Source organism: Lissotriton vulgaris, unplaced genomic scaffold (genome assembly GCF_964263255.1).
Source record: "Lissotriton vulgaris unplaced genomic scaffold, aLisVul1.2 SCAFFOLD_2812, whole genome shotgun sequence".
Classification (NCBI taxonomy): domain Eukaryota; kingdom Metazoa; phylum Chordata; class Amphibia; order Caudata; family Salamandridae; genus Lissotriton; species Lissotriton vulgaris.
In genome coordinates this window covers 23,954-44,988 of record NW_028243471.1, presented here as the reverse complement: position 1 = coordinate 44,988, position 21,035 = coordinate 23,954, and the positions used below count along the sequence as shown (strand labels likewise).

General features: G+C 43.1%; 1 protein-coding gene across 1 annotated transcript in view; it reads left to right on the top strand.

Annotated features, from left to right (window-relative positions):
* Nucleotides 1-20,792, top strand: part of TMPRSS3 (transmembrane serine protease 3) — a 265,492-nt gene extending 244,700 nt beyond the window's left edge. Inside the window, exon 13 of the mRNA XM_086948584.1 lies at nucleotides 19,795-20,792. Within this exon, the coding sequence (XP_086804710.1) occupies nucleotides 19,795-19,818 (24 nt within the window). The 3' untranslated portion in view covers nucleotides 19,819-20,792. The remainder of the gene's footprint in view (nucleotides 1-19,794) is intronic.
* The last annotated feature ends 243 nt before the right edge of the window (nucleotides 20,793-21,035 follow it).

Sequence of the window (21,035 nt, the reverse complement as noted above, 5' to 3'; positions counted from 1 at the left end):
TGTACACTGGGCCCTTCCTCGAGTGTGCTTTGTTCATGGTAAAGAGCATTTGATTTTCACCTCTGCTGGAAGCCAGGGAAGAGCTTTAAGGGCAGGTTTGATGGGGTATCTTCTCCTTTAGTGCCAAGCACATTCTGTCAGTCTGATTTTACAGCCTTTGCAACGTGTTTATCAGTTACTTTAAGAGGCTTGTGTAGGTGTTACTGGAATTATGTAGGCATACTGTCACCACAGCTCTCATCTGTTTGACCATGTGGTTCATTTGAAGGACTGGGAGAAGTTTCTGCGGTACTGATGCTGTAAATCGATGCTTTTGGCCACTGCATGGACCTGAGGCAAAAAAGAGAATTTAGGAGTCGAGAGAGTTTCGAGATCCCACACTTTCTCAGTGGTAGAATTGGATGGACTAAGGTTGTGTGGCTAGGTTAAAAGAGGTTTGTATAGAAACTGTTTATCCTACAGATATGATTTCCATCTTGGGCCTGTTGATGCATAGAAAGCTCTCTTCCTCCCAGACAGAAGCATGATTCATGCAAGTTGTCATAATGACCTGGTTTGTTATCCCATTTTGCTGTTAGAGGTAGATTTGCATGTCATCCACATGCATATGGATTTGTGGCTTGCGTTGATCAGGGAAGTGGGCCATATGGGGCATAATATTGTTGAAAAGAAAGCAAGGGCGTGTTGAGGATGTCCACAAGATACCATGCAGAAGGGTGACTTGAAGGCTGATATAGTGACTTGTTAGGTTTTTCTAATTCATTCACATGCAGTGCCAGGTAATCCAACCCTTTTCTCAAGCGTACTTATAAGTACAGTGTGGCCTACAGTATGGTGGACTGAGGAGAGACCAAGCAGGATGAGAAATAGGTCATTACTTTCATCCAAGGAAAGAAGTTGTTTTTCTCAGAAATTGGCCAAGGTCAAAGTTGATTTTGTTCCTGTAAGGCCAGAATGACAATCGTCGAGAGCATGATTCATTTTAATGTAGTCTTGGAGTTGTCTAGTTACCTCTTTTTACGACAGCTCGCTGGGCAAGGAAAGATTGGGGGTAGGGTTGTTAGCCCCTCTTAACGTAAGCTGGTGGTTTCTGTACTAGAGGCATAATGATTGCATGCTTCAGGGCAATTGGAAAAACTGTCTCTAGAAGAGATCCATTAATCATGTAAGTCAAGACTGATTGTAAAGAGGGAAGGAATTTCCTCTACCACACGTCTAGTGATGACCCAGTAGGCATATTTAATGTCGCAGTTTTGTGCCCTTGGAATGGTAGTTCTTTTTTATCATTCGAGTGTTGAGAATGCACTCTAGATTTTGCAGAGTGTCCAGTAATTGGTTTGCACTACTGGCTTTCAAGAAACTTAATAGTTCATTTCATCTTGGCCAAATCCTTGTTGAACCACTTATTTATGGAGATGAGGCCTTTTACTTCTGTCATGAAGGGCTCTAAAAATACTACAGAGATGCTCGCTGCCTTTGTGAGTAAAAACGTGCATAGGAATGAGTGTGCATCTAATGGCAGTAGCCAGGAGATTCATCAATCCGCCTTATTTTTTATAAATCATTCTTTATTATTTTCGGAACAAACAAGAACTTGCAAAGAACAGCACAACAGGCATGTGGCACTCAAAAAGGCAACGACAATACACATCTACAACAATTCCCACTCATTAGTATGTTGAATCATCAGTCATATTGTGGGAAATTGGGTTGTTAGTTGAGTGGGGCGGGAACCCTGCCCAAGAAAGAGCCACAATAACTGTCAGGGTGACCCGCTAAAAGTCACTAAATTAACCTATGATTAACCCTCTGGTAGCTTTGCACAGACTTAACTTAGACGCAATATGTAAAGTATTAATGCAGCACTCTATAAATTATTTAACCTCAAAATTACGAAAATCCAATATGTAGAACCGGAGATACGCAAATTTAAATATTTGGGTAAAATGAGTGCTTAAAAGCACAAAGCGCCAACTGTGACTGTCTGGTCATGCCGGACCGGGACAGAATTCACAAGTTCACGCCAACTGCGATGGAGCGTGGTCTGGATACAAGGACCAGGTTAGGCCTGTTGAGAATTGTACCATATGTCTTTGATGTGGGGTGTTGTGTCATGCAGCGTTGGTTCCGAGGAACGAGGTAAGGTCCTGCGTCTACTTGTGTCATGCTGTATCAGTTCAATGATGAGCTGCGAGGGGCTGTGATACGAGGCCCACATTGAGGTACATTGCACTCCATCAGTTCTGATGAGGAGCTGCAAGGACTGCAACACATGGCCTTCGAGTTGCGTCACGCTAAGTCAGTTTGGATGGGGATCACTGCTCAACTGGCAGAGGACCTTTTAGTCCCACTTCCAAGGGCCCAGGTCTGGGGAAACAGCACTTGGGGGCCAAGGACTCACAGCAGGCAGAGTCCAGGTGCAGCGTTCAAGGGTTGGAACTTGTTGTGTCCCTGCAGCTTCAGAACAGGAAGCCAACCATCTAGCCCTTAGAGTCACTCTGGTGGTCCTGGGTTCAAGGTGCAGGTCCAGTGCTTTCTGAGGCAGCAGAGCAGCTGGACGGTCCTTCTTGTCACATAGCAACAGGACAGCAAAGCAGTCCTTTTTCTGAGTCTTCCATAGGTCTGGAAGTGATCTGAAGAGTGGGTTTGAAGGTCCAATTTTTATACCTGGTATTGCCTGTGAAGTAGGAAACTTTCTATAGATTCCCTTTTCTGCCTTTCTGGCTTGGTCCCAGTCAGTCTGCAGGCATAAAAGGCTAGCGTGAAGTTCTCGGTGTGAAGGCAGGACATACCCTATTGACATGCATGTGGCGCTGTACCCATTCTGCCTGAGGTGGCCCACCCAGGCAAACCTAATCCCTTTGTTGTGTGGCTTTCTGAGGAATATACAAAAGCCAACTGTAGTAGACAGATATATATGCAAGAGTGATGTGTATCAACCCAGGGGTTATGTACACATTAAGGATTATCAATGTATGTCCTGTCAGCATTCCTCTAACAAACACAAAATATCCGAGGCATCTACCCGCACCTGAGATGTTACAAAGAGGGTGTGCTGTTGAGCCTGTTCACATTCCAAGACATGAAACAGTATTGCCCTAAGTGCCTATCAAACATTTAGGACACAATTCCGATCTCGCTAGTAAAGCTCTCCGTACGACTCGGATCTGTAGGGCTTTACAAGCGAATCGTGCACCTGGAGTCCGAGCGAGCGAGTACAATGCATTTGCATGCTTACGTACTCGGTTTGCTCGGACTCTCATTGAACTCTATGGGAGCCTGTATACTGGATGCGTACACAGGCTCCCAAAGCAACACGGGTGGGTGGGGAGAATGGTACACCATGTGGCGGGCACCCCATGGTGCCCGCCACACTGTGCATGCATGAGAAGGGGGGACCCATGGGTACCCCCACGGGTCCGAATCAGAGGGCTCCAGGTGATGGGGGCCTGCTACGGGCCCCAAAAGAATGATTCCGGCAGCTTTTTAGATCCAGACATACCAAATCGTGAAGGCTGTCCGAATCGTGCATCGTACTTGCTCGCTCGGAAACAGACTGTGAGTTATGTGCTACAGGAAGAAACTGATGCTGAGCAACTTAGGAACGTCGCCTGTCTTTACCTTTGCCACCACACAACACAACGACCGCGACTTACAATGCAGACTTCAACGACACTGCAGCGATTCCGAGAGTCTCGAGCACCGTGCCACCAACATCCATGCTGCACAGCTTGACTCCAGTGCCGAAGCTGTGGCCCAGTGGTTCAACATCGAGGCCAGACACCCAAAGCCTTGTGGCCTGACCTCCGGCTTCATCACTGACCCCACACTTCAGTAAGGCAACCACTGCATCAACTCCCCTGTCCCCGGGAATTCAGCGACTCGCCAACTCTGCACCACTGCCAGGAACAGACATCTCACTTGCTTCAGTGATGCCTCACCTCTTTCGTGCAATGCCCTGTCATTGAGTGCTGATGTGCCAAAGACCTGCTTAGCAGTAAGGAACAGATATCGCAGGGGAGGTGATGCCTCACCTCCCCTGTGTCTTTCACCATATTTCATATTCGGCATCTACAAGGTACTGTACATGGTCTGCGTGACTCCCAAACCCGTTTCCCACTCCCAGAGACCGGACTGACTTTGTGAAGTAGTCAACATCAAGTGCGACCAGATAGCCCTGTTGAAGCTATTGTTTTTCTAAAAGTCATACTTGATCTTTTCTATTTTTTTAATTGGTTTAGACAACTTTTGTTGTGATTTCACTGTGTTACTGTGTACATGTGTGCATACTTTACACATTGCCTCTGGGGATAAGCCTGACTAGTCTTGCCAATCTACCAAGGGGGTGAGCACAGGTTTTTCTTATTGTGTACCTTACTTACCCTGATTAGAGTGAGGGTGCGTATTTGGACAGGGTGCGAACCCCCTACCAACTAGAGACCCGTCTCCAACAAAGCTAAACCAAACTAAAACTGACTATAATTATAACATGAGAGGGCATGCAGTGAAATCTCTGAGACACTCCCATCTGTCAGAATTTCCAAGCTACCAACCTGTCCTTGGAATGAGATCTGTCAGCCTTGCCTCACCTTGCCCCCCATCTCCTCCATATAGGGTTTGGGATGTAATAATAGGAATTAAGCAAAGTCAAAATGTGTCACTGCTACTCCAGGTCCTTCACACTGAGGAACATGCAGTTTCGTAGGAGTTGTTTGTCAGTGAAGGGTTGCACTTCCAGCTGTTTCAATTCCCTCGTCGATCTTGGTCCCTAGATCCTGTTCTGCACTATCATTTCTATCCTCACTGCTGCCGGGTCAGGAGGTAGTGTCATTACATCCACTGTAGCATATTCATGGCCTTTATCATTGTAGCACAGTGCTTCCATGTTTTTGGTGCCTTTCTCGCCTCTGGTGTGCTACAGGAAAAACCTCTTGACAGGAAGATTAACTCAGAGCCAAGCTGGAAATGAACACACGACATTGCACGCATCTCTCAATACGGCACCCCTGTCAAAGTAATTGAGAAGGCATTCAATGACAGGCCATAGAAGGGCACCTGGAGGAGGCCTACCTGTCTAACTTCTGTTGCCCCCCTCGATGATGAAGCATTGAGAAAGGGTACCTGAAGGAACCCAGGAAATTAAGCCATTCATTAGAAATTACACCTTGCATGTGTCCTTCACGTTTTCTGGGATGCCCATGAACCTGACATTATTTCATTGGGCCCTCTGTCTGCTTTACGAACCTTCTCCTCCAGATGCTTGGAGAACTCTAAGAAGCATATGAGTGTAGTCCGAAAGGTCTTGGCTTGGTCCCGTGTCACCAATATGCAAACTCTGCCTCAGTGGCAGGCGTTGTCATTGTTCCCTTTAAGGATGTTCTTGTGTCATTTATGGCTTGCAGTATGGTTCCTCCCCAGGAATTCCACCCTGCTCATCTGCGGATTCGGAGGGCTCCAAGAGATCTTTTACTGTAGCACTCCATTTTAGTTTGAGAATGGTGAGTGGGCTTATCTTTAAACATGACTCTGTTTTCAAGGGCCTTGCATGGTTACAATGTCACAGCTGAGGTACCCCCTGGATTCAGCCTAGCAGATTAGAACCGCAATGGTACCCATAGATGGGTCCAACAAAGAGAGGTGGAGGGGACAAGCCTGTTCAGTCCTTGTGCCAAGTTCACAGAGATAGAGTCACCACATCTCTACCATGGATCAAGGTTCCAACCAGGAAGATATATACAAGAAGGGCCCAGGTGTGGGCTTTTCCCACATACAATTCCTTGGCCTGCCCTGCATCCATCTCTCCACCAGTCCTCAGATATGTTCAATAAAGTTCAGCATGGGGGCATTGAGCTGAAGTTTCCTGGTATCCGTGTGCCCTATATTTCCAAAAGATAGCTTGAATAGCACTGTTGCAGACATTTCTTTTTGAGTTTAAACCTAGATTTTTAAATCCAGCAATGGTTGAGTATCTAGCCACCTTTTTACTTGCTTTGTAAGAAAAACGTGTTAGGGATGACTTAATTGTTTAGAGGAGTAGTGCATAATATTAATGTAAGACATATGCACATGAAGCTTTAGTTATTGAATATCTGTAATCACAAATACATCCCTTTTCATAACTCATGTTCTTGCTACAATAGTGGAAATCAAAGTGCTGCTCTGAAGATTTTCACTATGCCATTTATAAAAATATAATAACTATCTCCTAATTTTTCTTCCACTCACATTTCTTTTACCTCTTTGGATGTGTACACGTAGGGAGAGACATAAAGAGGCATTTCAGTAAGTGATGTGAAGTACAGGGAAAAAGGCATAGAGACAGCTGATGTAGAAAGATATGTGAAGTAGGGAGAGAATTAAAATAAATGGGGAAAGTTGAGATAACTAGAAGTAAAGATAAGGATAGGTAGGAAAAGCAAGGTGTAGAGTGTGGTTGAGAGGTAGAGGAAGATAGAGATAGGGAGAAGGAAATGTAGCAAGAGGCAGAAGTGAACAGTACTCCAAGGGTTGAGGTAGAGAGAGAAGTAATGTGGGAAAAGAGGTAAATTAGAGAAAAGTAAAGGGTGCATGAAGTTAATATAGACAGAGAGACTTGATGAAAAACAATTATATGCATGGTAGAGAGATAGCAAAAAGAAGACTGTAGGAAATGGGGTTATTTGTAGAGGGTGGGTGAACCAGAAAAGTCACTATAGTAACCTGTGCTTATCCCCCTGGTAGCTTGCCACATAAACAGTCAAATTTAGCTTAGAGGCAATGTGTAAAGTATTTATGCAACACACAAACATTAATAAGGTGGAAACAATGTGCAAGAAAAACATCCAAGACTAATTCACAAAAACAGGGTAACTTTTAATACATAAAATGATACCAGAATGGCTTTGGAAGATTCTTCCTTTACCACCAACCCAAACCAGAACACTGAAAGTAAGAAGTGTTATCCTGAAGCGGCTGGATTATTGTAATGCCCTGCTGTTGGAGTCCCCAAGGTATCTGATTGGGAGACTCCAGAGAATCCAGATAATGGGGCCAATCTAGCGCTATTGAGACCGTAATGATCATCAGCTTCTCAGGCTCTTACTGAGCTTCATTGGCTTCCAGTATCACAGAGGATACAATTTAAGTAGCTCTGTATTGTTTTTAAAGCTCTGCATGGGCTTGGGCCTATACCGTTGCAGAACCAAATTGGTGAAAGTGCATAGGTTTAGAAGAATAAAATCGGGAGGAAGGGCTTACAGTGCCGCAGCGGCGCGACTCTGGAATAAACTTCAGACTGGACTTAGACAGATGGAAGACCTGCTGCAGTTCAGTAAGAGAATAAAGATCTGGCTCTTTCCCAGAGTATCATTTTAGTCCTCTCCCATTCTTAATGAGTACTGCCTTTCACTGCAGCATCTGTGTTCGGCAAGGCATGTGTATCTCAGCGCTAGAGTACCCGTAAGGTGATAGTGCGCTTCATAAATTCTGATAACATTAACATTAACATTAACAGTAGAACCAGAGATATGCAACTTTCATGTTTTTAGGGAAAATGGCCTCTAAAAGCACAATGCGCCACTCAGCATCATCCGGTGGTGCTGGATCAGGGGAAAGTCACAAGTTCAGGCTGACTGCAATGGAGCGCAGGTCAGATACAAGGACCAGGTTAGTCCTGCTAATGAGTTACCGTCTCAAATCTGGTGCAAAGAATTTTGTTCGTGTTGGAGGAGGCTGCAAGGAATAACTGATTGTAGCAGACTGTCATTGCTGTAGTCCTGAGAACAGGTCGGGCATCACAGGTGGTCATCGCTGTTGGATGAAGGTCTGGTTGATTGTCGTGGAAAGTTCTTGCTGTAGTATTGCATTGCCAGTCATCGTGGGCTGTTGTTGGAGGAGCGCAAATTACAGGTCTTGCATTGTTGGTAATCGTTAGTGGTTGCGGTCAGCATGTAGAGCAGATTTCACAGAAACTTGGCATTGGTAGTCAATGCGGGAAGCAGAGTCTTGGTTCAAACAGGCCCATTCATGGACCTGGGAAGCCCAACTTTCTGGAGGGGGTCTCACTGATACCATCCAAGGGTTCAAGACCAGTGAGGGCATCTCTTGGGGATCATGACTCACAACAGCAGATGCCAGATGCAGAGTTCAGGCAGATACAGTTGGAGCCCCTGGTTTCTTATGAGATCTAGTGTTGCCTCAACAACCATGGATGCTTGAGCTCATCCGCCCAAGCTACACCAAAGTAACGCTTACTTTACCCATAGCGGCACAAAGGAGCACAAAGCACTATTTGTGCTGAGAAAAGGACATTTTTCCTTAGTAAATGTGACCCTAAGTGTCTGTTAAAGATAAAAATAAATCCATATCACTCCTTATTTATTTAATTAACTTTTTAGAGTTTTATATAGTGCAAATCTGACCCGGTATCGGGTATCAGAGCGCTTTACATAGCACCAGTTGCGTTACATGAGGACACATTTTTTTTCTGTTAGGCACAGGGAGATTAAGTGATTTGCCCAGAATCACAGGATGTTCAACGTCATTGCCGCGACTCGAACCTAGTTCCCCAGATTCGAGGACGACCGCCCTAACCTTTAGGCCAACTCCTCTCCCCCTCCTTAAGGTTTCAAGGGGTTGGGGGCAGTTGGGACGATTAAGTGAGCTATTGCCCAGAGTCACATGGTGTTGAACTGAGCTGCCGCTGGCGATTGAACTGTGAGCCCTGTGCTGTGGAGCAGCCACACTGGCCACACCTCTCCCAGATGCTCAACTGTCAAATTGATGGGAAAAAGAGATCCATCTGTAGGCACCAAAAGAGAAGGTTTAGGAAATGTCTTGCAAGATTTCCATATGTGGCTCTTTCAGACTGACTTAGTGGAAATAGGTGCAATGATGTATGGGAGGGGAAGAGAGAAAACAACATTCCTGTACCTGGTATGAGCACCTGGGACCTACAGGAGGGAGGGTGTGTTTCACATTGAGGAGTGATATTATGTGCACATGTAGCTACACCCAGGGTGTGCCTGCACTGCTGCACTTATCAGCACAATGCTAATGTTTGGCAGCTGAGATAACACTCTTTCAGATTGCGCTTATCTTCGCAGGCTCTTGTGTTTGAGCAGGTGACTACAACATCAGGATGCAGTGCGTGTGCTCGGCTGCTGTGACTGCAGGGCGCATGACCTGATGGGCTGCACAATTACAGCAGCCCCACAGTGCACGACCTTCCTAAGTGTGTCCAAATGGGCGCCTTCAGTCATTCTTGACAAACATCACCCATTTTACAATAGGACCCCCGAGGCTCTCCGTTCTACAAGATTTATTACATAATTCTCATGATTATTTTAGTGTCAAAGTTATTCCTAGGGACTACCGATACTTCATACAAGACCGAATTTCTGTACATCGGTTACATTAAATTCTGTATGTCGAGGGTTAAGGATAACAAAAATCCTTCTGGTTAGGTAAAATGGCCATTTATCACCAACAGACACTATTCTACAGCAATAAACAGATTCTCCGTAATGCATCAGATGCCCAATGCCCTCTGACGCGCACTTAACTCAACTAGAAACCATTTGTAATTGGCCAATTGGAATTACACCTGGACAGTGAGCTGTCTACCTTGGTCACACTGGCCAAGGCATTCATTAATTGCCAGCACTGGGTTTGACAGGATATTTTGATGCAGCAATTTGAAGAAATTCAGCAGAAATAATACTGACTTGTTTTATCTATTCAGTGCTAAGAGGCCACACTAACGACAAACTCTACCCTTTAGAAATGCCACTGGCAACAGATCACATAATACAGCATTTTATAACATAGCATAAGATAACATACCATAGCATATTATAACATAGGATAGGATAATGTACCATAGCAGAACATAATAAAAACATAGTCTAACTTATAACATACCGTGGCACAATAAAGCACAGCATAACATAACACACCATAATAAACACTAGGGTAACATAACAGCACAGAATGCAAAAGCATAACAAACCCCGCAGCATAACATACTATTACATAGTACCTGATAGGATAGCTTTACAAAGCCACATCATAACATAGCATAAAATAGTGCAGCATATTGTAGTATAAAGGTAGGGTAAATAATGGCATAGCATAACATAGCATAAGATAGCGCAGCATAATAACACAGCATAACATAGTACAACATAACAAAACATAGCATAGAATAGCATAACGTGCATAAAATTGCATGACATAGTGCAGAATAACAGATCATAGCAGTGCAGCATTACATAATTTAGTACAACATAACATAACAGTGCAGCGTAGTTTAACAAAGCATAGCAACATAAAATAACAATAAGAAGAGAAGTCTGTTGACAATATGTACGCTCAATGGTTACACAGGAATACTTGCCTGCACGTTCCTTCAGTGTAACCGAATAGAATTTCCATTGAATCAAATGAGTCGATATACATGAATCATTTCAGATCAACAATTATTGCCACAGCAAAAGACATTTTGCTGAGTGAAATGACACTGATGTAAGGTAAAGGGAATGTGATGTGCAAACAAACAACAGGAACCAGACGTGACGTCATCTGGGGCTGTAAGATCTGCGCCTGGGCTAAAATACTTAGGGGCCTATTAGGATGACGGACAGACTTTGTCTGCCCGTCATCCTATCGGGGAATGGGACCGCCCCCCATAAGGGCGGGGGTCCCGTGGGGGGTATTAGGATGTGCCCGCCACATAGGCGGGCACATCCTGCATTTTTAGCATTGTGGCGGGCGGTGCTCTCAGCACCGCCCGCCACAATGCTAAAAATGCATTACAGCATTTGCATAAACAAAGCGGGGGGCACTGTGCTGTGCCTGCCAGTTTGTGTATGCAAATGAAGGGGGGTACCACAGGTACCTCCCATGTGCACCCCCCACTCTCCTTCACTCTGGGGGCCCACAGGGGGCCCCCAGAGCGATGCTGCCACGGAAAGGCATCCGATTTGTGCCTTCCTAGTATGGCGGGCGGTGTCTATTAGACACCCCCACCATATTAATCCTTTTCCACCCCGTCCGCAAGGCGACCGGGGCGGAAAAGCGGCGGACGGTCTTTCCGTCTGCAGGGGCCCCCCCGCCATTCTAATATGGCGTGGGGAATTCAGGACAGGATGTCAGGCGGATTGCCCCCACCAGGCCGGCGGTGGCTACCGCCAGCCTGGCGGGGGCAATCCGCCCGACATCCTAATGGGCCCCTTAGTCTAGCACAGATTAGTACATGAATAAACTAAAGAATGGGTGCAGCTCATTCATTGAAATATGGAGTGGCTGTTTACAAGCTACTAAGGGGTCGATTACGATGTTGTTCAGAAAGGCTCCAAATGGGATCCGGTTTTGCAGAATCCGATTTAGAACGCTTGTCTCCGAACGAATCGTACACCTTTCCCAATGACCGATTATAATGCTCGTTTGAGCAGTCCAAATGGGTTCCGAAAGGCATTTGGACAGCCCTAGTCTTTTGTACAGCTCTATGGACACAGTTTCCAGTCGAGCGATTACGATGACTGATTCGGGCAGCCATTCCGATTCGGTCTTCCCGACAAAAAACGGCAGTTGGAATCTGTCTTTGGGGGCCCATTGCGGGTCCCCCTTCACCCAGAGGCATACAAATGGGGAGAGTGGAGGGCCCGTTTTCGAACAAAGTTGGGTAGCATCGTAATCGGTTGTCCGGACTCGCAGGACCCTATTCGTTTGGAAACAAGTCTGAGACCGATTTGTTCAGAAGTTTCCTAACAACATCGAAATCGGCCCCTAAATGTTTCTCTGTGCAGGCAGGAACCCTTTTGTACTTTGAAGAGGGATCAGAGATTCCCCTTCAGTAGCCTGCAGTGAGTGACTGCATCCGTGTGCAGGGCGATGTCTGGATGGGGCCATGGCACCCCCCTTCACTCCTACAGAGGGATGCCTTAAGGAGGCGCACTAACAGCATGGCTCCAAGGGGCATTTTATTTTGCCTCTGAGCCGAGCTCCATAATAAGGCAATATTATTCCGTCATTTGCATTGGGCCACACCAGTTTACTCACATGCTCAAGCGCACACTTGCAGACTCCATGACATATTGTTGTAATTGAGTAGCAGACCAAGAGCCTGATTGAGGCCTTCCTGTTTGAACCAATGGGCTGCCAGTGTTACAGAGGAAAGTCCATTGCTACACCAACAGTAGAAGGTAAACTGAATTTCCAGTTGGTACCTTGTTGGCAGATGTTTCTCACCAATGGCAGTTTCCCTCTGAATTGTTGGAAACATTCACAGAAAAAAAGCATACCTCACAGTCCATGACTCTGCCCCGAGTGGTAGCCCCTACTTTTATTCAGCCTCTTGCTATCTCTACCTGCTCATCACTTCCCCTTATTATTGCCTCTTCCTATCTAAAATTCTGCTTTTTTACCACCTCTAGCCCTCATTTCCAGGACATGTACTAATGGGTCTCGGACACGCTGGTAGTCCTCTCCCCGCGCGTGCAAGACATTCGGCTACACATCCATCGCATGTGTTTGTGGTTTACATAGTCATCTTTCACGTAGATGAACTCACCAAGTGCACCATCCATCCTTCATTGTTTTGTCAATTAGCCACCATCTTTATTTGAGCCAGCAGACACAGTTGAGCCATCATGGGCTACATGATCAGATTTACTGTCTTTCTCCACTTCATAAAAGAAAGAAGGACGGACGGAATATCCATCTTTTTTGGCGCATGTCACTATAAACTAATAGTTTAATGTGTAACTAAGGTTTGTTTGGGCATTCATGTGCCAACTTGGTCAGTCCAACCCATGATTAAAAGAATATTTCTTAGACATGCACATCGCAAAGTGTGATATAAAGCCAAATGTGCATGACATATACTGACTCTATTTTCCGAGTCGGTAACCTATTAGATAGGGTTTGCGAGTTGGTGTTGGGAAGGCGGTTGCACAACGTTCGCAGCTTACCACCTATTTCAAGTAGGTGGTAAGCCAGTCCGAAAAGGAGAGGGTTTCCCTTATGTGAGGTATTCGGTCAAAGTACTGAGTTGTAAATGTCGACTTACACTAATATCGAGTTTTAAATATTGTGACACAGAAATATCGACAGCAAGAATATTGTGGTCAAGAATATCGACTTTAAGGTAAGAAATATTTATTTTTAAAATATAGAAGTCATTAATATAATTTGCAAAAATATAGTTTAAAATATTGATTTTTTAATTAGTGTAATGCATTTTATTATATATTTTAAATGTATGTGATGTATTTCTTTTGTTTAAGTATTGTTTATGTTTTTTAATATATGTGTTCAATTTTTAGTAGTTATTAATTTTATTTTAATACAATTTTGCGTTTTGAAATTCTGTAGAGGGTTGTGGGTCTATAGGGAAATATGGTGGGAAGTATTTTAATTATAATATATTAATCAACATTTTTTATTTATTAATATTTACTAGCAGCCCGTCCCGACATTGTCCGGGGAATCAAAGTGTTAAACTCTGTTTGAGATGAAAGTTAGTGGATTGTGGCAACAGAACAGTGCTATTGATGAAAGCGCCGTAAATTATCATATAGCACAGTGTGTAGCCAAGTAAAAATAGCGGTACCGAAATCGTTACGTGTTTTTTTATGTTAGCCCCCTTTCAGAAGGTTTGATGTACTCCAAAGGGTGAAAGTCAGTTGTATTTCGTGCAGCAATTGTAGAGAGTGGCAGTGCGAGGAGGCCTTTCTCCGTAATTCCGAAATACTGGCCGCACTCAGTAATGATTTTGTTGTTGGCGAAATGGTGTGAATGAGAATGCGAGTGTGTTCGTTGCGTCAGAAGGGTCTTTCTCGTTTCCCTCGTCTAGCCTCCTATTTGGAAGGTTGTTGTTTGACAAATACGTTAAGGGTTTGCATAGTAGCAGCCCGTCCCGACGCAACCGCCACCTTCAGGGCCTCTAAGCAGCCGCACACGGGCTGCATGCACAGACCTCCCGCAGCATTTCGTTCTTTACCTGTCCAGTTGAGTTGTGCACGTTACGCCACTTCGAGGCCCCACATCGCACCCAAATGAGCAGCGCCGCCGCACCGCTGACTCGCCTGTGCACCCGCCTCATCACCCGCACCTGATGCCATCGCCCACACACCATGTTGCCTCTCATTGTATGCAGAGGCCCTGACGCCATCACCCACACGCCATCTTGCCTCTCGCAAGCGTTGTATACGCCCATGACGCTGAACGCCGCGTTCATATCACTTTATACATACGCCCATGCCCCAACGGATTACTTTTCCCCTAACGTTCTTTCCCCCCTAATGTATATTGTGTGGTGCTGTTGTATAGCCTATGTCCATCTGCTGAGACTACCCTTTCCAATGGTGTATTGGGTGTTGTGATTGGTGCTGTAGTTCTTCAGTTTACCCGCCTCAAAGGTTTCCAGTTCTCTCTTTATAATAGTATTATAGATTATAGATATAGATTAAATATAGATTTTATAATGTTAATTGTGTTTTAACTTTTTGGGATAACATTTTGGGTCCGTGTTGTGGGGTTTAAAGAGGTGAAGGGTGGGAAGTAATTTATTTGTAATTAAATAATAATCAGTTGTTAATTAATGTTGATTAATTAATTGACAGTTAATTATGGTAATTGTGTAACTAATTTCAGTTTGAGGTTGTGGGTTTTATAGGGGTAAAGGAAAACTTATTTTTATGTATTTAATAATTAGTTAATTAATATTCATAATTGAATTGGCAATTAACTATCAAAATTGTGGGAAGTAATTTATTTTTAATTAAATATTAATTTGTTGATAATTATTAATTAATTAATCAGGTTAATTGTTTCATTTTTGTATGTTTGGGTTTTAGGTTTATGGGGCGAAGGGTGGGTATTAAATTAATTTTACTTAATTTTTTTACAGTTTAATTTTAGGTGTGGTTTGTGGGGATTAAAGGTGTAAAGGGTGGGAAGTTAATTCAATTCTATGTGTTTTAATTTGTTTTAAAATAGGTAATATTTGTTCAATTGATAATTAATTGTCAATTATGCAAATACTTATTTTTATGTTGTTGTGTGGTGCTATAGGATAGGGAGTATATTGTCTAAGGGGTCTATTAGAATGGCCGCCGCCGGGCCGGAGGAGGATATCCGCCCGCGATCGCAACTCTGAAAACCACTAGTAACATTAGCATGGTGTTGACGACTACAGTGGTGAGATTTTTCCGCCCGCCACTTTTCCGCCAGTACCAGTCTACACGCCTGCCTAGAGGGGGGAACTGGATCGCTTCAATGGTGTCGGTGCCGGGCCAGGCTCTGCTGGCTTGATTATGATGCCGGCTGTTGCCAGCCTTTCCGCTGCGGTGGGACCGCCATAGAAAGGCATGTGGAGAATGTCTCTGGGGGCCAATGTGTTGGGGGAGTGTTTGGGTGCACTGGGGGTACCCCCCTACATGCCCCTGTACCTGGTGGCAGGCACTGTGCAGTGCCTGCCACGCAGTACAGTGATATGCATGACATGTTCCTATTGACATTGCGGCGCTGCTGCTGGCAGCAGCAACCGCCGCAATGTTAATGCCTGCGATCGTACCGCTGCTGTCACATTTTGACTGCGGAGCATGCTAATTGGACTGGCAGTTATGCCGTGGTCCTTGCGGGAGGTCTTTTTCCTCTACAATGGCGGTCGGGCTGATCTTCGGACCGCCATCCTAATAGACCCCTAAATGTATGTAATAATCAATGTTTCTTATAATAAATAATTTCCAAATAAAAATATTTCTTTGTTTCAAAATAATTCTTTTATTTTATTTACTATTATATTTGTAGACATTTGTGATATGTATTTAACATTATATGTTTTTATTTTTTTTACTTTTAATATTAAATATATGTTTTTTTTTTATTTTTAACATATTTATATATTTTTCTACTTACTTTAAAAAAACATTTTTATTCTGTTGATTAATTTTTAACTGACCGGAGTAAAAATAGTATAGTTTACCCCTCTGCAGCTCAATACTTTCCTATTGATGCACTGACTGGAGTGGGAATAGTTAATTTTATCACTCCGCTATCCAACACTTTCCCTACTGTTGTACTCACTGGAGTGGGAATAGTAAATGCAATCCCTCCGCTATCCAACACTTTCCCTACTATTGCACTCATTGGAGTGGGAATAGAAATGTATACCCTTGCGCTATCCGACACATTCTCTACTGTTGCACTCACTGGAGTGAGAATTTTAAATGTAATCCCTTCGCTATCCAACACTTTCCCTACTGTTGTACTCACTGGAGTGGGAATAGTACATTTTATCCCTCCGCTATCCAACACTTTCCCTACTGCTGCACTCACTGAAGTGGGAATAGTCATTTTTACCCCTCCGCTATCCAACCCTTTCCATACTGTTGCACTCATTGAAGTGGGAATAGTCATTTTTACCCCTCCGCTATGCAACACTTTCCCTAGTGCTGCACTGACTAGCGTGGGAATAGTAAATGTTATCCCTCCACTATCCAACACTTTCCCTAAATTTGCACTCACTAGAGTGGAAATAATAATTTTTACCCCTCCGCTATCCAACACTTTCCCTATTGTTTTACTCATAGAAGTGGGAATAGTAATTTTTAACTCTCCGCTATCCAACACTTTCCTGGGAAATTTGAGTTTAAACATATTTAAAATGTATTATTGTATTTGTGAACAAGGCAGTGTTAGGCTGTTGAAACGCGTCGATGTAATCATCACTGGAATAAAAATCGAGTGATTTTCTCCTATTGGAGTGCTGGCTGATTTCTGTAGAATTGCGGTAATTGTATCTGGATAGCTATATATATGCATATATATGACATCGATATTTTTTCTTTTGCACTTACCATTATTGTATTGTATTGTATTGTATGAAGCACTTATATAGCGCGGCTGCCACTCAACAGATATCCTGGCGCTAGGATTACCATTAAAAGATTGCACTGTGCGTAACTGAAGGTCTTATCAGAAGGCTGAGAGTTAGTTTTTCGGAAAGAGTCTGGTTTTCAAAGTCTTCTTAAACCTCAGTAAGGTGTCACTTTTTCTAATCTCATTAGGTAGTGAGTTCCAAAGTTTGGATGCTACCAGACTGAATGATCTACCTCCTAATCGGGCCTTGTTGAAATGTGGAGTACATATCAAATTAGCCGAGGAAGAGCGGAGGTTTCTAGTTCGAGAATACCAGAGGAATTTCCTCTGCAGTGGCTTAGGCCCCATTTGGTGAGCTGCCCTGTGGACAATGCAGAGTGCCTTTAACTGGACTCTCTGTCTCAAAGGTAGCCAGTGGAGATCCTTCTAGGCAAGCGAGGTAGAGGCTCTGCCTTGTCTTTTCAATGCCAGCTTAGCTGCAATCACTTGAATCCTTTGTAGCTTTTTAAGCAGGGAGTCAGGGGCTCCCAGTAGTAGCGCACTGCAGTAGTCTAATCTGCTCATAATAATGCTCCTTACCACTTGTGGTCTAGCCGGTATAAAAGGGAGCAGGGATAGACAGGTGCTCACTGTTTTGTCCACTTGGGAGTCCAGCTGCAAGTTACTATCTAATAGTACTCCCAAGTTGCGAACTGTCTTAATAGGCACCAGAGGGTTCTTTACAGAGGCTGGTCAGAAATCCAACGTGAGAGGACGAGAAATTTAGTTTGCAGAGCAGGAGAGTATTTCCGTCTTATCTCCATTAAATTGTAAGGAGTTGGCTCTGACCCAGTCTTCTGTTTCCTGCATTCAGGTATGGAATTTTTCCTGAAGAATTGCCCTATTTCCCTCCAAGGAAAAGACAAGTTGAGTATCATCAGCATAGTTGATGACTTCAATGCCGAAGGATTTTAAAAAGGGAGATGAGTGGGGACAAATAGAAGTTAAAAAGGATACGGCTAAGTGCAGAACCCTGTGGTACCCCATGTTTACGGGACAATTCTGAGAGAAAAATTGTGTCAGTGTTACTGCCTGCTGCCTTCCAGAGAGAAAGGACTGCAGCCAGGCCAGTGCCTTATCTCTAATACCATTCTCCTCCAGCCTTTTAATCAGGATCTTATGATTGACTCTATCGAATGCGGCCAACATGTCCAAAAGTACTAAGATAGCAGTTTGGCCATTGTAGTCCCGCATTCGAAGATCATTAAGAACTGTCACCAGTGCAGTTGCGGGCCTGTGTCCCAGGCGGAAACCAAAATGAACTTCATCTAGAAGTTCATTTTCTTCCGCAAATTTTGAGATAGCCTTACTTACTATTCTTTCCAGGACCTTTATCAGAAATGGTAACATGGAGATTGGTCTATAGTTAGAAGGACACAATGGGTCCAGTGAGGCTTTCTTTAACAGAGGGGACACAACTGCCTTTTTCCAACACTCTGGGACTATGCCATAAGTTTGAGATTGAGAGCGTAAGTATAGGATGTACATTTTTTACATCGATTTTTTTTTCTCTATAGTTTTGTACGTACCATTATAAATATAGGATGTAAATATATTTTACATCAATAGTTTGGTCACATTATTTTTGTATAGGGATATTTTGAGTGTCGATATTTTGTCAGTGTACCCTTTTTTGAATGGTTGTGAAAACTGGGTTTTTAAGAGCAGGCAGTGGTCCCAGGGACCAGTGACTACTCTTATAAAATGAAACTCAAACGTTTCATTCGTCATAACTGCCACGGAACGCCCACGCAGGGCTTATTCCCTGCTTGTGTGGGCGTTCCATGGGAGTGGGCGGACTCAGCTCAGCTTGTCATAAGCACAGCTCCAATGTACAGCATGAGAAGCTGGGCTCATCACGTGCACCGCCGCGCGCGGTCCCCCCTTCCCCCGCACCTCAGGGGAATTACCCCCGTGTGGAAGCGGTTAGGAAAGCAGGCTGCATTTAACATTTTTTTATATGTCACTTTATTTAAAAGCAAACACAGACATAGTGGTCTGCTGTCCAAAGCAGGCCACCATCCCTATGTTTTTAGCGTTCCCCAATGGGTCAAAAATTGCAACCTGCCTCATGAATATTGATGAGGTAGGTCAATAGCGATCTCATTAGGAATCATTAAATATGTCTAAAACACATATCGCATTTTGCGACTTTTACGAGTCGCAATTAGGAACTCGCAAAATAAATCGGTCGTACATGTGGCCCTAAAATTCTGGAAGAAAATGACTGTGTAAACATATACATTTCATGACCTTTCATAAAGAACTGAACATCAGGACAGATTCCTAGGAATGAGGTGCCCCATGTAAGATCACATTGTTGAGGTTTTTTAAGAACATAGAATGACAATTCTAGGTTATGAATAGACAAGCCACCCACACCAGGATCCCATTAAAGAAACACTTCTGTAGATGTGATCTAGGCATGGTGTTTTGATCTTGAATAATGCTAAAGTCCATCAGTTTTTGTCTTAATGTGCTCATTCACTCATCCAGCCACTCTTACTCATTCACTCATCTATACACTTCAACCACATGCACACACTCATTCACAAACGAAATAGTAAACCATTATTTGATTTGATATCATTTTATCCACCTATCACCAGAAGACTTCTTAAGAGCAAAGCGAATCCCTCACCTAAAATCAGACACCCACCACCCATAACACCTACTTTCAAAGGTTAGCCGAAAAGTAAAACCATTGAAACACCTAAGACTCTACACCCAGTCTCATTTCAGGCAATGTTTGCACCACCATTGACATCACTGCCCCGCTTCTTATAGGATTCTTGTAAATTGTAAATTTTCACATTTTAAAGCTAATGGTACTTTTGAAAGACCTGCCATGTCCATTCTTTTAACGCTATGAATGCTTATGGTTTCTTTCAGAGAGAAGAACTGAAGGTCACGTAACATTCTTGGATTTTGTCAGCTCAAATATTGAGGTTCAGAGACTCATAAGGATGGGAAGACTACACCGGTATCTATGATTGGTTGTGGATGAGAGCAGGCGATACGACCACTGTCATCACCAACAGCCTTGCATTCCATGCCGAAATCTACCCAATAATGGAGGCACATCACTTGTGGACTTCCGTAGAGTTCTTCACTGTCTACTTTCTTCATCTTTAGAAGTTTTGATTACTCTGCTGTGCTAATATATGTTTATCTTTTCAATATGTCCCACTATCTTCTTGATCCCATGGGCACTACATGCTGTACACACTAGGATGGTAGGTTATTGATCCTACCATTGTTTAACAAAGCCCTTTTAAAGACATTAGATGTGTTTCGCTCCTAGACACTCCTGGAATCAATTGTAACACTGAATAGTCTATTTTACTGTCCTGCTGCTAGACATGTGGACAGTTGAAGACTGCTCATAATGCAGTGGGTTTGACACAATACCCGAAAAACAGGTATGGGTATTTTAGAATTCTGCCAATCAGTTTATCATCTTGACACCCTTCAGTACTAACTAACGAGTAATTATATTTATAATGACAAACATTTTCCATAACCCCTTGGTATTTGGTGTTTTATTAATTGAAATAGCCCCTTTAACTTAAGTGCTTGATTTCAAGACCCTTAACATAATCAAATGGAAGAGGGAAAGGCAGTTATTAATATTGTGGGAATAATATTTTCATAGTAACAAATACAACAAAACAACAACAATTATTCTAGTAATACCATTACAACTACTGGTAATAGAAATAGTAATTTTATAAAAAGTACGTATTATTATCATTGTTGTTGATTTTTTATTATACATATTGTTCACAATAATGGTATTCTTGATAAGAATCCTTAACATTATTGCAAATAATATTCATGTGACTAAATCTATTCTTTTTCTCAATATTGTCATAATTATAATTATTGTTAATAATTGGATTATTATTTGGAGTAGTAGTAGCTATAGTTGATCAAGTACTCGTATGAATAGAAACAGTAGTAGTATTAATAGTGTTGTTAGTAGTAATAAAAGGAATAATAAAATAACATTTATAAATAACCATGTTTTGTGGTTAACCTTCAAAAGCTCAAACATACAATATCTGTTGTTACATGTTATACATGAACAACTTGTGTTAGAATGACTACAATTCAATTGTTTTTCTTTTTTT